Source organism: Lepus europaeus, chromosome 19 (assembly GCF_033115175.1).
Source record: "Lepus europaeus isolate LE1 chromosome 19, mLepTim1.pri, whole genome shotgun sequence".
Taxonomy (NCBI): Eukaryota; Metazoa; Chordata; class Mammalia; order Lagomorpha; family Leporidae; genus Lepus; species Lepus europaeus.
In genome coordinates, this window is record NC_084845.1 from 10,931,710 (window position 1) to 10,951,205 (window position 19,496).

Below are 19,496 nucleotides of genomic sequence, written 5' to 3' on the forward strand. Positions count from 1 at the left end.
GTGGGTTTCTAAGAGGGAGAAACTATGATGCCTTCTCCATCCACCCCTTTGCTCTCGGACAGCATCAAGGAAATACAACTCCTTAGCACAACTCCTTCAACCACAGTCTTGCATGGCAGCCGTTTGTTAACCCAGTCCCTGCCCAAATGATGTGTACATAGGTGAGTCAGTTCCCTTGTGAGTCAAACACTCTTCTCCCTCTTCTGCTTCCTCTGCTCTGGCAATTCTGTGCTCATGCTCTGGTCTGTTCCCAGCCTCTAGCCCTCTACCTTTAGTCCGAGAAAGCATGGTCAGGAGGGGTAGCAGAGAAGGAAGCTAGAAGCCAGCAGGAATGGAAACACAGGTGGGGCTGCCATTGTTTGCAGGCCACAAACTTTGGGTGTGTTTTACGACTGTTTCTGGATTTGGGATCTCCTCCCCTCTGTGACCATGCTGGGACTCTCCCTCTTCCTGCTTCCTCCTCATTACACTTTCTGTCCCCAGTGCATCCCTTTTATGGTTAGAGAATGGCTGTGCAAACAGTGACAATTCAGTGAAAAGGACTATTTTTATGAGAACTGGGAACCTGGCCCTGCCTCTTCTCAAAAAAGGTTGAGGCTCATAAAAGCAAGGTTTTATGAAGGGCTGTGTCATCGTGAGGGTGGCATTAAGGAACAGGTGTGTGAGTGAAGGTGAGACGGAAAACAAAATGCAACTTGTTTATCAAACCCTGAGAGAGGGGCTGGTGTTGTGTGTCACAGCAGGTTAAGCTGCTGCCTGTGATAGCTGCCCTCCCATCTGGGCACCAGTTCGCATCCCGGCTGCCCCCAGCTTCCTGCTAATGTTCCTGGGAAGACAGTGGAAGATGGCTAAATGCTTGGGCCCCTGCCACCCATGTAGGAGACCTGGACAGAGTTCCAGGTTCCTGGCTTCAGTCTGGCCCAGTCGATGAAAGATCCCTCTCTTCGTAACTCTACCTTTTAGATAAATTAAAAAAAAAAAAAAAAACAAAACAAAACCTGACATGAGAGAAGGCAAAAATTCTTCTAGAAGGCAGATTTCATTCAGCAGACGCCAGAAGTCTCAGGGCATCCTCTGTCCAGATTGGGTGTGGGATGAAGATAAATCACTGTGTGGTGTTTGCATTGCTTAACCTGTCTGCCTTCGCTCTTCTAGTGGGTACAGATGGGGGTGATAACCCTCACCGGACATTTTTGTGAGGACTGCAGCTACATGTGAGGCCCTAGGATGTGCCTGGTACACAGTGAGTGCTGAGACAGTGTGAGCTGGTTTTTTTTTTTTGTTTTTGTTTTTGTTTTTGTTTTTGTTTTTGACAGGCAGAGTGGACAGTGAGAGAGAGAGACAGAGAGAAAGGTCTTCCTTTTTGCCGTTGGTTCACCCTCCAATGGCCGCTGCGGCCGGTGCATTGTGCTGATCCGAAGCCAGGAGCCAGGTGCTTCTCCTGGTCTCCCATGCGGGTGCAGGGCCCAAGGACTTGGGCCATCCTCCACTGCCTTCCCGGGCCATAGCAGAGAGCTGGCCTGGAAGAGGGGCAACCGGGACAGAATCCGGTGTGCCGGCACCGCAAGGCGGAGGATTAGCCTGTTAAGCCACGGCGCCGGCCAGTGTGAGCTGTTATACTTGTGGGATGGGACCAGGCAGGGGGCACCCTGCTCTTCTAGGGTGGGGAGGTATTTTCCAGCCAACATCCTGGCGTGCCAGCTGGAGATGGAAATGACAAGAGGAGGCTTAGCTACCAGGAGTAGGAGCATTAGGGGGCAATAACTCACGCATAGCATTCTGTGAAAAAACCTTTACCCAACCACAGGAATGCCCAGAGTGGTGTGGCTTCTGTCATGGTTATGGTCTCCTGGGCCTAGAGACCCGACCTAGAATCAATGGTTTTGCTGAAAGACAAGCCCAGAAAGAGACTTCAAGGAGTGTCTGTGAGTTCGTCTTGCTCAAGGAATTCCCTACCATGCCCCAGTCATTACTTTTGCCGTGCCATTTGCACAGCCATTCTCTAACTATACTTTTGCTGTGCTGTCCTTGTCCGCAACATGTGAAGAGAGGGACTGAAGAAGGGTGAAACGCGGAAATAAATGAACAGAACAGGGCAGAATTGGGACTGGGATGCATAAGAGGAAGCATGTGTAAATTTTATATGAACATAAAAAAAAAGCTTGTTATTTTCAAACAAGCCTCTCTGTATAAATACAGTGGGCTGCCTTGAGCAGATAGCAAACTCCATCATGAGAACATTCAAGCAGTCACGAGAGCCTGGGTGGTGTCAGCCTTCTTTGCCAAATGGTGGATTAGACGAAGTTGCTGAAGAGCAAGGAGACAAGGCAGAAAACGGGCACGGGTGAGAGAAAGCGGGGCGGCAAGAGGAAAGGATTGAAAGAGTGCGTTCTCATACCTTAATCCACTCTTTTGCTGTCATTTTCAGATGCAGTAAGACTTATCATAGTGTTACAGATGAAAAAAGAGGGGCTGGTGCCGTGGCTCACTTGGTTAATCCTCCACCTGTGGTGCCAGCCTCCCATATGGGCGCAGGTTCTAGTCCCGGTTGCCCCTCTTCCAGTCCAGCTCTCTGCTGTGGCCTGGGAAAGCAGTGGAGGATGGCCCAAGTGCTTGGGCCCCTACACCCGCATGGGAGACCAGGAGAAGCACCTGGCTCCTGGCTTCGGATTGGCGTAGCTCCGGCCGTAGCTCCGGCCGTAGCGGCCATCTGGGGAGTGAACCAAAGGAAGGAAGACCTTTCTCTCTGTCTCTCCCTCTCACTGTCTGTAAATCTACCTCTCAAATAAATAAATAAAATCTTAAAAAAAAAAGAAAGAAAGCAGAGGCAGAGAGAAGGGAGGTGACCAGTCCAGGCTTGTCTAGTCATTAATGACAGAGCTAATGTGTTTGACTTTGAAGTTTTTTCCTTGCTTTTTTTTTTTTTAAAGTTTATTTATTTGTTTGAAATGCAGAGTGTGGGGGCAGGAGACACACACACATATACACACAGACCTTCCATCTTCTTGTTCACTACCAATTGACTTCAACAACCAGAGCTGGGCCAAGGTGATAGGCAGGAGCTTGGAATTCACTCCAGGTCTCCCATATGAGTGTAGAGGGCCAAGCACTTGGGTCATCTTCCACTGCTTTCTCAGGGAGCATTGGCAGGGAGCTGGATTGGAAGCAGAGCAGCTAAGACTTGAATCTGGCACTCCTATGGGATGCCCAGATAACAGGCGGTAGCTTAACCCCCTGCACTATAATACCTGGCCCCCTGTTCTTACTTTTGTGTTAAACAGAAAAGTAAAAGGTAAGGTAAAGTTTATAAAGTTTATTTATTTTTTATTTTTTTATTTTTTTGACAGGCAGAGTGGACAGTGAGAGAGAGAGAGAGACAGAGAGAAAGGTCTTCCTTTTGCCGTTGGTTCACCCTCCAATGGCCCCCGCGGTAGCGCGCTGCGGCCGGCGCACCGCGCTGTTCCGATGGCAGGAGCCAGGTGCTTATCCTGGTCTCCCATGGGGTGCAGAGCCCAAACACTTGGGCCATCCTCCACTGCACTCCCTGGCCACAGCAGAGAGCTGGCCTGGAAGAGGGGCAACCGGGACAGGATCGGTGCCCCGACCGGGACTAGAACCCGGTGTGCCGGCGCCGCAAGGCGGAGGATTAGCCTGTTGAGCCACGGCGCCGGCCAAAGTTTATAAAGTTTATAAAAGGCGTCTGTGTTAGAATGATAGCCTCCCTAGAATGTCCACATCTTAACCTGGGACCTGTGAATGCTATTTTATTTTTTAAAAAATATTTTATTTTATGTATTTGAAAGACAGAGTGACAGGAGGAGGGGCAGGGGAAAGAGAAATTTTTCATAGCTGGTTCACTCACCAAATGGCCACAACAGCCAGGGTTGGACCAGGCTGAAGCCTGGAGCCTGGAATTCCATCGGGGTCCATCTTCTGTTCCTTTCCCAGGTGCATTAGCAGGGAGTTGAATCAGAAGCAGAGCAGCCAAGACTCAAATTGGTGCTCCAATATGAGATGCTGGTCTTACAAGTGGTGTCTTTTTTTTTTTTTTTTTTTAAACAGGCAGAGTGGATAGTGAGAGAGAGAGACAAAGAGAAAGGTCTTCCTTTTGCCGTTGGTTCACCCTCCAATGGCCGCTGCGGCCGGCGTGCTGCGCTGATCCGAAGCCAGGAGCCAGGTGCTTCTCCTGGTCTCCCATGTGGGTGCAGGGCCCAAGGACTTGGGCCATCCTCCACTGCCTTCCCGGGCCATAGCAGAGAGCTGGACTGGAAGAGGGGTGACCAGGATAGAATCCGGCGCCCCAACTGGGACTAGAACCTAGTGTGCCGGTGCTGCAAGGCGGAGGATTAGCCTGTTCAGCCACGGCGCCGGCCACAAGTGGTGTCTTAACCCACTGTACCACAAAACTGGTCCCAAATGTTACTTCTCTTGACAAAAATAATTTGTAGATGTAGTTAAGTTAGGATCTGGGGATGGAGCAATTCCTTTGGATCATCTGGGTGGAACCAATGTCATCACAAGGACCCTTAAAGTGAATGTGGGGTGCGGGAGGGCCAGGGTCACAGCAGTGCAGTGGGAGAAAGGCCCCACTGGCGTCAGTGGCTTTGCGATGGTAGGGGCTGTGAGCTGAGCAGTGTGGGCAGACTAGCAGCTGGATCAGCAAAGAAGGGAGTTCACCCCCCAGACCTTCCGAAGGATCCCTTCCAGCTGATACCTTGATTTTAGCCCAGAGAGACTTCTTCAGCCCATGCTGGACTTCTGACCTCCGGAACTGTAGGAATCGGGGACAAGTATGCAGTCTGCATTCCGGGATGTTAAATCACCACACAGAAAAGGGAGTGGAAGAAACCTGCTGAAATATAAAACAATGATTAAGTGTACACTGTGACTGTAAAATGGAATTCAGATGATGGTCATTTCCTTTTTTATACTGTATTCTTTAATTTTGAAAGATAAAAAATTAGAGATCATTACAGTGTGAGGCTATAAATAGGGGTGTGTTTAGTGTGCTTGTGGGGACCCCTTGAATATATATGAGAGAATTGAAGGCTGAGTTTGGTAGGGGCTGTGGGGGACAAGGAAGGATGTAACAGGTGGAGGAGCCATGTGTACAAAGGCAGCGAAGGAGGTTGTTGTCCTGAGACTTGAACATGAGACTTTGTTTTTCATTCTACATTTTTTTTTTTTTTGAGAAAGAGAAAGAGACAGCTCCCCTGTCCTCTGGTTCACTACCCAGTGGTCTGTGATGGCCAGAGCTGGTCCAGACTGAAGCCAGGAGCTGGGAATTCCAGAGTCTGCATTATCAAGAAGCTGAAATCAGGAGACAGAGCTCAAACCCAGGCACTCCAATATGGGATTTAGTCATCCTCTCCAGAGTCTTAATCACTAGGCCAATTGCCCACCCCTGTCCTTCCATCTAAATGTTGTCCATCATTTCAATGGGTCAAACTTGGAGGGAAAAAATCTCTAGTCATCAAGGAACGTGATCGGTGTGTTTATGGGGTGAACCAAAACATTCTGGAGCTGTTGCCGCGGCTCACTAGGCTAATCCTCCGTCTGTGGCGCTGGCACTCCGGGTTCTAGTCCTGGTTGGGGCACCAGATTCTGTCCCGGTTGCTCCTCTTCCAGTCCAGCTCTCTGCTGTGGCCTGGGAAGGCAGCGGAGGATGGCCCAAGTCCTTGGGCCTGCACCCGCACGGGAGACCAGGAGGAAGCACCTGGCTCCTGGCTTCGGATTGGTGCAGCGTGCAGGCTGTAGCAGCCATTTGGGAGGTGAACCAATGGAAGGAAGACCTTTCTCTCTCTCTCTCACTGTCTAACTCTACCTATCAAAAAAAAAAAAAAATTCTGGCAACCTGGAACCAGTATCAAGTAGCTTGGGCCTTGGTGGCACGGGAGAATGTGCTCAGGAAATCTTTGTTGTTTAAGGCTCTGCTTTTTCCCTCTTGCCATTTCTTTCTGAGATAGGCAGGGCCCAAGTACCCAAACCTGTGCCTTGTGTTTTGCAAGAGGGATTGTTGGCTTTGCTGAGGGGTGGTATGTAGCTCTGGGTTTGTTTTTATGGTTTATTTTTCTCTGTCACTATCAATTAGAGAAACAGCAGAGTGACTCCTTTCTCTACTAAGAACCTCATGGTGGAGCTCTCTAAGTCTTGTCTTGCTGGCGCCACACCTTTCCCCGGCCCCCTGCTAGATCATCAGGGGACTCTGAAAGCCATGTAGTATGCCACACAAGGAAATGAACAGAACCCGGAGGCGGGGAACAACTGCTGGCATAGCCCCTATTTTCTTAAAGTATGTGTTCTTTTCTCCCTTCCCCCCTTCTCCACCCTGATACTTTAGGGCCAAGTCTTCATCTCTGGGCACAAAAAAACTGGTTTCCTACTCCTGTTGTGGTTTGGTTCCACCCACCAAGACAATGGGTCTATTTTTTTTCCATAGTCAAAGGCCTCTGTGTTTAGTTCCTGGAGTTCTACCCTGAACTGATGCCAAAGCTCTCACGTCTTCCGGTTCTGTTCCTTCCAGGTCATCTCAGAATCTGCAGGCTTATGGGATGGGGTAGGGAGTCCTGAGTCGTGTCCAGGGAAGGTTGTAGGAACCCTAGACAGTTGTACTTGGAAGAGTCTTTTAGACCTATTGGCAGAAGAAACAGAATTGCGGGGCATGACCTGGGCCCTGGTGCTGGTGACTGAACTCTGACCTTCAACCAGTAGATTTGCCTCTCTAGGTCTTAACTGTTGTTTTTTGCAAAATGAGATTTGCCTACACGAACTTGAGCATGCAGCTGAATGCTCTGGCTATGTGTTTTCTTTGCTCTTCTTCATTGACGTCTGTATCGTGCCTTCAGGGCCTAAGGATCCTCCCTAAAATCAAATCAAGTTGGCCAATGTCCATGTAAAGGGACACTAATTCCCCACATACCCTGTACGCTTTGGAGGACCATGCTCTCAGGGCTGGCCTTTTAGGCTAGAGCAGAGTGGATGGGTATTTTTGGCCAGGTCTTATTTCGGGGCTCTTTGGTAGCAGGAAGAGTAGGATCTTACAAGATTTAACTACGTGCTTAAGGAGTTTGGACTCTAGTGAGTTGGGAACCCCCAGAGGCTGTAGGTGGGAGGTGACCTGGTCAGATGTGTGTTTAGGGACACACTCTCGTGGCTGGTGTGTTGGCAGCACTGAAGTTATAGAGAGTTCACATGAGACACTCAGATCTGAACTGAGAGATGGGAGGGCGTGGAGAACAGGGAACAGCAGAGTCATTTGAGAACTGGCAAGAGAGGAGAGAGGTGATAGGGGGAGCCTGAAGGGGGCTCTGAGCTGGGTCTAGCTTGGGCTTTGGGGTAGATGGGATGCCGTTAGCCCTGAGCGAAGGATGAGGATTAAGTTGGTTGGGACGGAGACACTAGACTCAGTTTTGGGTATTTGGGTAATGCCTATGGGCCCTACTGGTGGGACTGCTGTGTGGGCCCTGGACAGAACACAGCCCAACTTCTAGGAGGTTAGAGCTGGAGCAAGGGAGGAGTGCAGGCTGAGGAGGAAAACAGGGCGCGGACCCAGAGGGACTCCATCCGCCTTGGGCGCCCGGCCTCCTCCATCACGAGGCACACGGCAGTGCCTGTGCTCCCTCAACGTTTTCCCTGCTGTCCACAGTGATTTTTCAGGGCTCAGATCTGATAGATGTTTTTTGCTTATGGGTCACATGTCAAATACCATTAAATCTTTTTGAAAACAGGGACTGGGAATCAGTTGGTGGTGGGGGGGGGGAGGCAGAATGGGAGAAGTGAAGAAAAGAAGGACTTTTGGATAAAGAGAATTGGGATGAGCAGGCAGGTGAAATGCACTATAATCACTGTAGCACCTGTTATAAAACAGCACCATGCGAATGTAAGGTTCTGTTGATAACACGGTATCCACGGCCAGGTGGACGAGGCGTAAAAGAGAAAGCAGGAAGGGTAAAGGAGAAAGCTTGGCAGGGTGGAGCTAAAGATTTGGTTCCTGGGTCTGGAGGTCTCTTTGGAAGGCTGTCCCCACAGCTTAAAAATGACTTGGCCCATTCAGTCTCCTGGGAGTAACGAATGAGTTTCATGTGTTCGTATTGGAGTACAGAGCACTAATAGTCAACCAATACTGTGTGCCCAGTACATCTATGCAAACAGCTATGTTCTGTAGCACAGCTAAGAGCCAACAGATGTTGTGTGCTCGGTACATGTCAGGCAGTGTGTTAAGTTTTAACTAGATTGCCTCATTCAATCCTCACAGTGGCCTATGAGATGGGTACCTTCAGATAGCCCCATTTTACCAGTGAGAGAAGCGAGGTCTGGTCATTTGCCCATGGCCTTGCAGCTCTTGTGCCAGAGCCAGAATCAGCAGTGAGGCTGCCTGGGGGGTGGGGGAGGGGGTTACAGTACGTGCTCTTGGCCACACAGCAGCTCAGTGTGGTTCACCACATTCTGTGCTTTCTATTTTGTTTTGTTCTGTTTTAAAGTAAGCCATTGATAAGGTGCAGCTCAGGCGAGAAAGTATTGCTGGGAGAACTGCTGGTCAACAGAAGGAAGGCTGGGGAACAGGAAAAGGCAGGCCTTCTCACAGAGCGGTCTTCCCACCACATCAGAGTTATCTGGGATGTGTGTTAAATAACCGAGATTCAGGGGTACGCATCTGGCACAGCAGTTAAGACACCTGTGTTCCACATCTGAGTGCCTGGGTTTGAGTCCCAGCTCTGCTTCTCATCCAGAATCCAGCTTCCTGCCAACGCGTACCTAGGGAGGCGGCAAGTGCTGGCTCAAGTGTTGGGTCCCTGCCACTGATGTGGGAGCCCTGAATGGAGTTCCAGGCTCCTAACTTTGGCCTTGCCTGGCCCTGGCTATCGCAGACATTTGGAGGAGTGAACCAACAGATGAGAGTATTTCTCTCTTTCTCTTAAATAAATAATAAATAAAAATTTAAACGTCAAAAAACAAAAAACTTGAGACCCATAGTTCTGATGCAGGGCCATCTACAAGCAGAATTTCTCAAACGCTGATGTCAGAGACTGAGTGGGCTGGACGTCTGGGTTCTCAGTCTCTCTGGGTCACCACAGTTCGTTCCTCTGCGGAGGCAGCAACATGGTCCATGCTGTCCTTCTTTGGGATCTTGCAGGGTGGACTGGAGAGAACAAGGGTGGATGAAACCATGTGGGCATCTAGGCCAGAGGGGGCATTCTGAGGCACTGTCTCTGATTCACGTTTCCCTTTTACACTGCACTTGCTTCTCTCCCCTCTTTTTTTTTTTTTTGACAGGCAGAGTGGACAGTGAGAGAGAGAGAGAGACAGAGAGAAAGGTCTTCCTTTTGCCGTTGGTTCACCCTCCAATGGCCGCCGCGGTAGCGCGCTGCGGCTGGCGCACCGCGCTGTTCCGATGGCAGGAGCCAGGTGCTTATCCTGGTCTCCCCTGGGGTGCAGAGCCCAAACACTTGGGCCATCCTCCACTGCACTCCCTGGCCACAGCAGAGAGCTGGCCTGGAAGAGGGGCAACCGGGACAGGATCGGTGCCCCGACCGGGACTAGAACCCGGTGTGCCGGCGCCGCAAGGCGGAGGATTAGCCTGTTGAGCCACGGCGCCGGCCTCTCTCCCCTCTTACACTCTCTCCCCATCCACTCTCTCTTAGGGTTGGGTTTTGCTCCTCCTCCTCTTCTTCTCCTCCTCCTCCCCTTCCTCTTCCTCTTCCTCCTCTCCTCCTCCTCCTTTTCTTTCTTTCTTTCTTTCTTTCTTTCTTTCTTTCTTTCTTTCTTTCTCTCTCTCTCTCTCTCTCTCTCTCTCTCTCTCTCTCTCTCTCTTTCTTTCTTTCTTTCTTTCTTTCTTTCTTTCTTTCTTTCTTTCTTTCTTTCTTTCTTTCTTTCTTTCTTTCTTTCTTTCTTCTTCCCACCTATTTGAAAGGCAGAGTTACAGAGAGGCAGGGGCAGACAGAGAGAGAAGTCCTCCATCTACTGGTCCACTCCCCAAATGGCTGTACTGGCTAGAGCCGGGCTGATCCGAAGCCAGGAGCCAAGAGCCTCCTCCAAGTACTTAAGACATTTTCCACCACCCCCTTCCCCAGGCCACTAGCAGAGAGCAGATCAGAAGAGGAACAGCCAGGACACGAACCGGCAGAGGCCCAACCCACTGTGCCACAGCACTGGCCGTGGGGTTTCGCTTCTTTACTGGTCCCCTGGTGGAGGACAGAGCCTAGAGGCGAGGGGACCTCTGAAGTGGTGCTCAGTGGGGGTGAGCACCGTGAGAGGTTCCTCTCTATCCTGACAAGGGCTTTGCCCCATGTGGAGGTGGGTGCAGCTCTGTGTGAAATTTGGTGGGGAACAGTGGAATAACCTGGGATGCAAAGTGGAGATCCTGTCACCCTTGGCACACAGGACAGCAGCCTGGGTATGTCCCCTTGTGTTCTGAAATGGAGGGTTAATCTCCTGGGGGCTGAGCCAGGCGATACAAATAAGCAAAAGGAGATAGGACTCTTTCTCCCTCCACCTCATCTACTAACAAGTTTGGAGACCAATGCAGTTACAAGTTTTTTGTTTGATTTCTGAAAAAGATGAACAGTGGGTCTGGCACTGTGATGGAGTGGGTAAAGCCGCTGCCTGTGGTGCTGGCATCTCAAATGGGCGGGGTTAGAGTCCCAAGTCCCAGCTGCTCCACTTCTGATCCAGCTCCCTGCTAATGTGCCTGGGAGAGCAGTAGAAGATGGCCCAGGTGCTTGGGCCCCTGCACCCACGTGGGAGACCTGGAAGAAGCTCCTGGCTCCTGCTTTGGACTGGCTCAGCTCTGGCCGTTGTGGCCATTTGGGGCGTGAACCAGTGGATGGAAGATCTTACTTTCTCTCTCTGTAACTCTGTTTTTCAAATAAATCTTTTTTTTTTTTTAAGAAAAATAGTGTAGTCTGTATTTCATTTATTTATTTTTAAAGTTTTAATTTTATTTGAAAGGCAGAAAGACACAGAAAGAGGGAACAAAGAGAGAGAGAGAGATCTTCAATCTGTTGGCTCACTCTCCAAATACTTGCAACAGCCTGATCTGGGCCAGGCCAAAGCCAGAAGCTAGGAACTCCATCCAGGTCTCCCACGTGGGTGGCAGGATGTAAGGACTTGAACCACCACCTGCTACCTCCCAGAATGCTTTAGCAGGAAACTGGATCTGAAGTGGAATAGCTGTTAGTCAAACCCAGGCACTCTGAGAAGGGCCAAGTGGCGACTTAATCTCCTGCATCAGACGCCAGCCTCATCGGAGTTCTACACAGTTTGCTTTCAGGGATGTTCCCACACCGTGGGCTTGGGGACATCCAGGAGTAGGAGACCTGGTTCTGTGTCAGCTGAGCTGTCAGTTTCCTTTGTTATCGTGAGAAAGCTGCTTGCACACTTGGGGTGCTCTTATCTGGAAATTGTTGGATTTGAGTGAGATGCTCTTTCATGTTCCTTCTTGCTCTCGAGTTCCAATTCCGTGATTAGTAGCAGGGAGGCGGAGCAGATGTAGCAGAGCCCCGAGTGCTTCTTTTCTTTGTCACATGTGCTTCCCGCCCCCTCCCCCCTGCCCTGATGAACAGGTTATCAGTTCTCTCTCAAATTTTTTTTGACATGACCACATGACTTCTCTTCCAGTTCCCCACTTCTGCAGCCTGCTCCTGTGTATCACATTCAGCTCAGGAGTAGTGTGACTGTTTCAACAAATTTTCTGGCTGTTTCCTGCCTGTCATTCCCTGAAACAAATAGCATGAAATTCTTTTTACAGCCATGAGGATCTGCTTCATTTTTTTGATCTTTTTTGTTTTGTTTTGTTATTTGACAGAATTAGACAATGAGAGAGAGAGAGACAGAGAGAAAGGTCTTCCTTCCATTGGTTCATCCCCCAAATGGCCACTACAGCCAGAGTTATGCTGATCCGAAGCCAGGAACCAGGTGCTTCTTGCTGGTCTCCCACGTGGGTGCAGGTGCCCAAGCACTTGGGCCATCCTCCACTGCGTTCCCGGGCCACAGCAGAGAGCTGGACTGGAAGAGGAGCAACCGGGACTAGAACCTGGTGCCCATATGGGATGCCGGTGCCGCAGGCGGAGGATTAACCAAGTGAGCCACAGCACTGGCCCCTGCTTCGTGTTTTCCCTTTTCCCGTAGTACCCCTCAGAACACACAGGGCATGGAGAGACACACGCTCGAGCTCCCAGAGTTCCTGGGCTAGGGTTAGTATTGTCTGGGGAGGTCCTCTGGCACATATGTGACTCCATGAGGCATCCTAATGTCTATATGTCACTGGCACATAAGAGTTTACGGTGGGTGCTGTGAATGCGATGCAGGTGCTACATGTGCCTAGGGTCAGAGGGTAGGGTCAATGGCAGTTGGCACCAAGGGGGAAGTGATTCCAGAGCTGAGGTTGCTCTTGATGTTTCTATTTTTTGCACAATGCCATGGTAACTTGTGTTATCAGAGGCTGATAAAATGTTAGACGTTACCTTAGTCCAGCCTGAAATCCACCTTGTTTTCTCCTTGGGTGTGTGTCCTGTGAGGACTTGGAGAGGGTGAAGAATAAAATAGCCACACCTTCTTGATTGGTCTGAGGTCAGCTCTCAGGAATTAGAGACTGACTCTTCATCACCACACTTGGGTTCGTGAGTAGGACCAGAGGTTGGAGAGTTTCACGTCAGGGGTATCATCCTGTTCTGGGAAGATTAGACACAGGTGGATAAACAGGAACCTGGTGAGATCTGTGGTTCATTTCTAACTCATATTGCAGTATTCTGATCTTTAAAAACAGGTCAGTTTTACTAATATTTGTCACATACCAACAAAAGACCAGATGCTAAATTTTCAAAGACAAATGAAATATGATTCCTGGGGCCAGCGCCGTGGCTCACTTGGTTAATCCTTCGCCTGTGGCGCCGGCATCCCATGTGGGTGCCGGATTCTGTCCCGGTTGCTCCTCTTCCAGTCCAGCTCTCTGCTGTGGCCCGGGAAGGCAGTGGAGGATGGCCCAAGTGCTTGGGCCCTGCACCCGCATGGGAGACCAGGAAGAAGCACTTGGCTCCTGGCTTCAGATTGGCGTAGCTCCGGCTGTGGCGGCCATTTGGGGGGGTGACCAACGGAAGGAAGACCTTTCTCTCTGTCTCTCTCTCTCTCACTGTCTAACTCTATCTGTCAAATAAAAAAACAAAAAAAATTTTAAAAATATGATTTCTGTCTTCAGAGATTAACCATCTACCTTTTCTCAAACATGGCGTTCTGGGGAAAACTCCCCCAATACCCAGCTCTGTCCCCAGTCTGCCTTTGGGGTTTCTCAGAGCAGGCCGGGCCAGCTGGTTATCACTTTCTGAGTCTTCATCTCAGGAGCACAGTGACCATGGCAAGGCAGGGAACACCGTGTAGGTAATATGACCAGGGTGGCAACTGTGATGGTCCTTCAGCTCCCTAAGATACCAGAGCATGGGTGCACATTCCCCAGGGACTAGAAACTGGATTTCATAGCTTTATGAAGAAGCTTAGCAGCTCCATTGGCAGCGAATGGCCGAGCTGTCTGTAGGGAGCTACAGTTACTTCACTCTGTCAGAGGAGGATGTTGGTAAGCTAAGGGGGGGGTTGGTGGGTGGGCAGAAAGGTGCATGAGACCAGCACCTTTGATGTCAAACTTTTTCTGAGGCCCACACACTGAGCTCGTGCCCTCTGCCATACCTGGGCATCAGGGCAACACAGCTGGGACTTATCCCCGTCTCTCCATCCTCAGGCTTCTTGGTGCCCTGTTGTGACTTCTTCCCCCCTTCAGTTCTGTCTTTGATATGCATTTTAGCCTGATGTCATTTGTGTAAAATCACTGGGGTAGGGTGAGAAATAAATTTCCAAACCTCATGACCATTCTTAAAATTTCCATTTTTATTTGAAAGGCAGTGAGAGAGAGAGAGACAGACAGACAGACACACACACACACACAGTGTGATCTTCCATTTGCCAATTCATACCCCCAAAATACCTATAACAGCCAGGGCTGGGCCAGGCTGAAGCCAGGCACCCAGGACTTCGTACAGGTCTCCCCCTAGGGTGGCAGGAACCCAAAACTTGAGCCGTCACCTGCTAGCTTCAAGGTCCACATCAGCAGAAAGCTGGGCCAGAAGTGGAGTAGCTGGGACTCAAATTAGGCACTCTAACATGGAACACAGGCATCCTAAGCTGTGACTTAACCACTGTACCACATAAGGGTTCCCAGACGCCATATTCTTGGTGTTGGCTCCAGGCTCCGTACATTCCCACTTCCCCAGGATGACCCTGGGAACTTAATTTTTTTAAAGATTTATTTTATTTATTTGAAAGAGAGTTATAGAGAGAGGTAGAGCCAGAGAGACAGATAGGTCTTCCATCCATTGGTTTACACCCCAAATGACTGCAACAGCCAGAGCTGAGCTGATCTGAAGCCAGAAGCCAGGAGCTTCCTCCAGTTCTCCCATGTGGGTTCAGGGGCCCAAGGACTTGGGCCATCCTCCACTGCTTTCCCAGGCCATGGCAGAGAGCTGGATGGGAAGTGGAGCAGCCAGGACTTGAGCTGCCGCCCATATGGGATGCCGGCACTGCAGGCCAGGGATTTAATCCTCTGCGCCACAGTGCTGGCCCTGGGGAACTTAATTCTAACCTGAGAATTACTGTAGCTCTTTGACCAGCCCAGCTACTTCCTATATGCAGTTCAGTTCAAGGGGTGAGGAATTGGAGAGGGGAGAGAGACCAAGCAACCAAGTACTGGGTGATTAGTGTCTTTGGAGTTAAGTAGACTGAATCTGTAATTTTTTTTCAAAGATTTTATTTATTTGAGTGGCAGAATTACAGACAGAGAGAGAGGGAGAGGCAGAGAGAGATCTTCATCCGCTGGTTCACTCCCCAAATGACTGCAGTGGTTGGAGACAGGCCAATCCAAAGCCAGGAGCCAGAAGCCTCCTCTGGGTCTTCTACATGGGTTCAGGGGCCCAAGCACCTAGGCCATCCTCCACTGCCTTCCCAGGCCATTAGCAGGGAACCGATTGGAAGTGGAGCAGCTGGGACCAGAACCAGCACCCATATGTGATGCTGGTGTTGCAGGTAGAGACCTAATTTCCAGGTAGAGACCTGGACCTCAATTTAAATAAACTTTGTCCTTTATTAACTGTGACCTTGGACAATTGACTTAAGCTGTCTGAGAAACAGTTGGCTGCATCTGTGAAATGAAGGTGCTATCCACGTGGTAGTTGTAGTGATAGCTAACATGTATTGAGCACTTGACACTTATCCATCTAGCTAATCTATATCGGCTCTACAGATTAGGTACTATCGTATTTATCATATTTCAGATGCGGAAATTGAACACAGAGAAATTAGGTAGCATGCCTGTGTTAAGGTAACTCATCATTGCTAGAGCTGGGATTCTGAACACGGGTCAACCCCAGAGCCTGTGTCCTTAACTACTGCACTTAGGTATGTAGTCCACAGTATGCTAGAAAGGATTAATCAAGGGAAGAAACATTTGGAATGCCAGGAATAGTGGTTGGCAAAGAGTGATCATTCAGTAATGGTGGCTGTTACCACCGTGGGGAGAAATCTGCTCTGTAAGTGTGATCCCATGTGGGTGTGTAGAAGATGTGGCCCTGGGTCTGGGTGAGACAGGAGAGAGGTAGATCTTCCTGCTGACCTGGGGTTTGCAATCCAGCTTTGTTGGACAGGATTTTTTTGGCAAAAGTTTTGTCCCAGCAACCCGAAAGTTGCCTGACAGGCCCCGAAAGGAAAACACCGGAACTGAAACAGGGTGGCCGTGGGGAGGGGCTCCCTCCTGGGGAGCCAGTTGCTCAAGAATCACTTTTCTGACTCTGCTTTGGGCAAACCCGTCTTTATACTCCCTGATATCTGACCCTCTTGGTCAGGAGTACCAGATAAGCCATTTGTGGGAGGGAGCGGAGATGCTGCCTGACTTGGCATGGGGTGAAGCGTCTATGCCAGCAAGCTAAGGAGTCCCAGCTGTGGACTGCAGAGGAAGTGGGCATGGAGCTTGTTCTGTTCCTTGTCGTGTGTACCTTGGCTCTTCACCTGGCCATGGCTAGTCAGTCAACAAGCCGCTCTGGCACATCTGCCCTCTTTAAGACGCTGGCTGGCTAAGGAATTTTGGAGGCTTAGGGACCTGTCATGGACCTGCCACTTTTTAGTTATGTGACTTGAAAGTTTATTCATCTTTTTTTTTAATATTTATTTATTTATTTGAAAGTCAGAGTTACACACAGAGAGAATGAGAGGCAGAGAGAGAGAGAGAGAGAGAGAGAGAGAGAGGTCTTCCAGCTGCTGGTTCACTCCCCAAGTGGCTGCAACGGCTGGAGCTGCGCCGATCCGAAGCCAGAAGCCAGGAGCTTCTTCTGGGTCTTCCACACAGGTGCAGGGGCCCAAGCACTTGGGCCATCTTCCACTGCTTTCCCAGGCCATAGCAGAGAGCTTGATTGGAAGTGGAACAGCTGGGACTTGAACTGGTACCCATATGGGATGGTGGCACTGCAGGATGCAGCTTTACCCACTATACCACAGTGCCGGCCCCTCATCTTCTTTCTTACAAATCTTTCTCAGTTGTGAGAAAATTGTGAGGATGAAATGAAATGAAATACACAAGGCCCCTAGAATAGACAACTTGTATATGCAGGTATTTAGTAAACATTCGGGGTCACTGTTAAGTGCGTTTGGGGGCTGTAGAGAAACATAAAATAGACTCCCTTGCCTTTAAGGGGGTTGCACTGCAGGTGGGGTGAGAGGTAATTGGTCAGATAGACACGTCAATCCCAGTGCCAAGAATGCCTGTAACCTAACACTGGCCAACATGTGTCAGGTGCAGTGAGAGCTTTGGGAGTTCAGAGGCAGGAGAGCTGCCCCATGGGCCAGGGGTCAAGGGAGGCTTTCCGAGCAGCTGCAAGAGGTGGAGAGGAAGGTGGAGGGGCACTCCAGGAAAACCAGAATGAGGCCAAGTGGCATAAATTCGAGGGATAGAGAAACCAGGGCTGTGGAGGAGACCAAAAGGAGATGAGGTTTAATAGGTTGGGACCCGGTTGTTAGAGAGCTTTGAGTGCTCGCCGGTTCTGTCCCGATTGCTCCTCTTCCAATCCAGCTCTCTGCTGTGGCCCGGGAGGGCAGTGGAGGATGGCCCAAGTGCTTGGCCCCTGCACCTGCATGGGAGACCAGGAGAAAGCACCTGGCTCCTGGCTTTGGATCGGCACAGCGTGCCGGCTGTAGCAGCCATTTGAGGGGTGAATCAATGAAAGGAAGACCTTTCTCTCTGTCTCTCTCTCTCACTGTCTAACTCTGCCTGTCAAAAAAAAAAAAAAAAAAAAAGAAAGAAAGAAAGAGAGAGAGAGAGCTTTGAGTGCTATGCTAAGAAATTTGGAATTCATTAGAAAGCATTTTAAAAAATATTTATTTACTTGAAAGGCAGAAACGGGGCCAGTGCTGTGGCATAGTAGGTTAAGCTTCTGCCTGTGATGCCAGCATGCCAGCACCCCCTGTGGGCCCTGGTTCATGTCCCAGCTGCTCCTCTTCCAATACAGTTCTCTGCTAATGGCCTGGGAAAGCAGTAGAAGATGGTCCAAGTGCTTGGGCCCCTGCACCCATGTGGGAGACCTGGAAGAAGCTCCTGGCTCCTAGTTTTGGATCACCCAGTTCTGGCTGTTGTGGCCATTTGGGGAGTGAACCAGCAGATGGAAGACCTCTCTTTGTCTCTCCCTCTCTGCCTGTAACTCTGTCTCTCAAATAAATAAATGAATCTTAAAAAAAAAAAAAGGCAGAGTTACAGAGAGGGGAGGACACACACACACGCACGCACACGCATGCACACGTGCATATGCACATCTTCCATCTGTTGGTTCACTCCTGAAAGTCCGCAACAGCTGGATTGGGTCAGGCTAAAGCCAGGAGCCCAGAACTCCATGCAGGACTCTCACATGGGTGGCAGGGGCCCAAGTAGTTGGACCATCATTTGCTCTTTTCCAAGAGTATTAGCAGGGAGCTAGATCAAAAGTGGAGCGCCAAGGACTCGAATTGGCACTCATATAGGATGCTGATGTTACAGTACCTGGTATGTCACAACACTGATCCCCATCTGAAGATATTTTTTAAAAAAATATGGAGAAGCTGGGACTGAACCGGCGCCCATATGGGACACTGGCACTGCAGGCGGCAACTTTACCTGCTATACCACACTGCCAGCCTCCATCTGAAGGTTTTAAAAAATGCTATTTCTGGCCAGCGTCATGGCTCACTAGGCTAATCCTCCGCCTGCGGCACCGGCACCCTAGGTTCTAGTCCCGGTTGGGGCGCTGGATTCTGTTCCGGTGCTCCTCTTCCAGTCCAGCTCTCTGCTGTGGCCTGGGAAGGCAGTGGAGGATGACCCGAGTGCATGGGCCCCTGCACTTACATGGGAGACCAGGAGGAAGCACCTGGCTCCTGGCTTCAGATTGGCGCAGCGCACCGGCCGTAGCGGCCATTTGAGGGGTGAACCAACATAAGGAAGACCTTTCTCTCTCTCTCTCTCTCACTGTCTAACTCTGCCTGTCAAAAAAAAAATGCTATTTCTCTCTTTTTTAAAAAAAAATATTTATTTATTTTACTTGAAAGTCACAGTTACACAGAGAGAGGAGAAGCAGAGAGAGAGATCTTCTATCTGCTGGTTCACTCCCCAGATGGCCGCAATGGCTGGAGCTGTGGTGATCCAAAGCCAGGAGCCAGGAGTTTCTTCCTGGTCTCCCACATGGGTGTAGGGTCCTAAGCTCTTGGGCCATCTTCCACTGCTTTCCCAGGCCATATCAGAGAGCTGGATCAGAAGTGGAGCAGCTGGTTCTTGAACCGGCACCCATATGGGATGCCGGCACCGCAGGCAGCAGCTTTACCCACTACACCACAGCGCCGCCCCGAAATGCTATTTATTTCTTTGGAGGGTGGAGTGGGGGGTGGGAGAGAGAGAGAGAAAAGAGAGGAGAGGACCACCTGCTGGCTCACTCCTCAAGTGCCAGCAATGGCCCAGGTGACTTGTGCCCTTGTCTCAGCCACTGCCAGGACATCCTGTAGTTGTTTGGCAACACTGTCATTCCTGATCTGAATTTTTATGCTACCAATAAACAGTCATTTTCTTATACTTGATAACATGCAAATCCTTAACACTGAAAAACATATGGCCATCATCAATACAGTGAAAAAATACTGAGAACTGAGTTCAGAGTCATGAAGGAGCACCGGTGGCTGCACCACAGCCCCCGCGCCAGCCACTCACCAGCAGCGGCAACAGGCATGGCCGATGTTCAGCTTCCATCTACCGTACTGTGCTTTGACTAAAAGGTTCCTGCACACCGTATTGTATTATTATTATTTTTGGAGTCAGAAAAAAACATCAGAGCAGTTGAGGGCCCAAGAAGTAGGTCCTCTGGGGATGCAGAGGCTTCTACCTGTGGCCTTTTATTTTTATTTTATTTTTCTAATTTTATTTGTTTGAAGGGCAGAGTCACTCCTATAGAATG

At 49.9% G+C, this 19,496-nt stretch overlaps 1 protein-coding gene across 1 annotated transcript in view; it reads right to left on the reverse strand.

Annotated features, from left to right (window-relative positions):
• Window positions 1-19,271, reverse strand: part of CXCL17 (C-X-C motif chemokine ligand 17) — a 54,797-nt gene extending 35,526 nt beyond the window's left edge. The window contains exon 1 of the mRNA XM_062175957.1: window positions 19,253-19,271. Within this exon, the coding sequence (XP_062031941.1) occupies window positions 19,253-19,271 (19 nt within the window). The remainder of the gene's footprint in view (window positions 1-19,252) is intronic.
• Window positions 19,272-19,496: the final 225 nt, after the last annotated feature.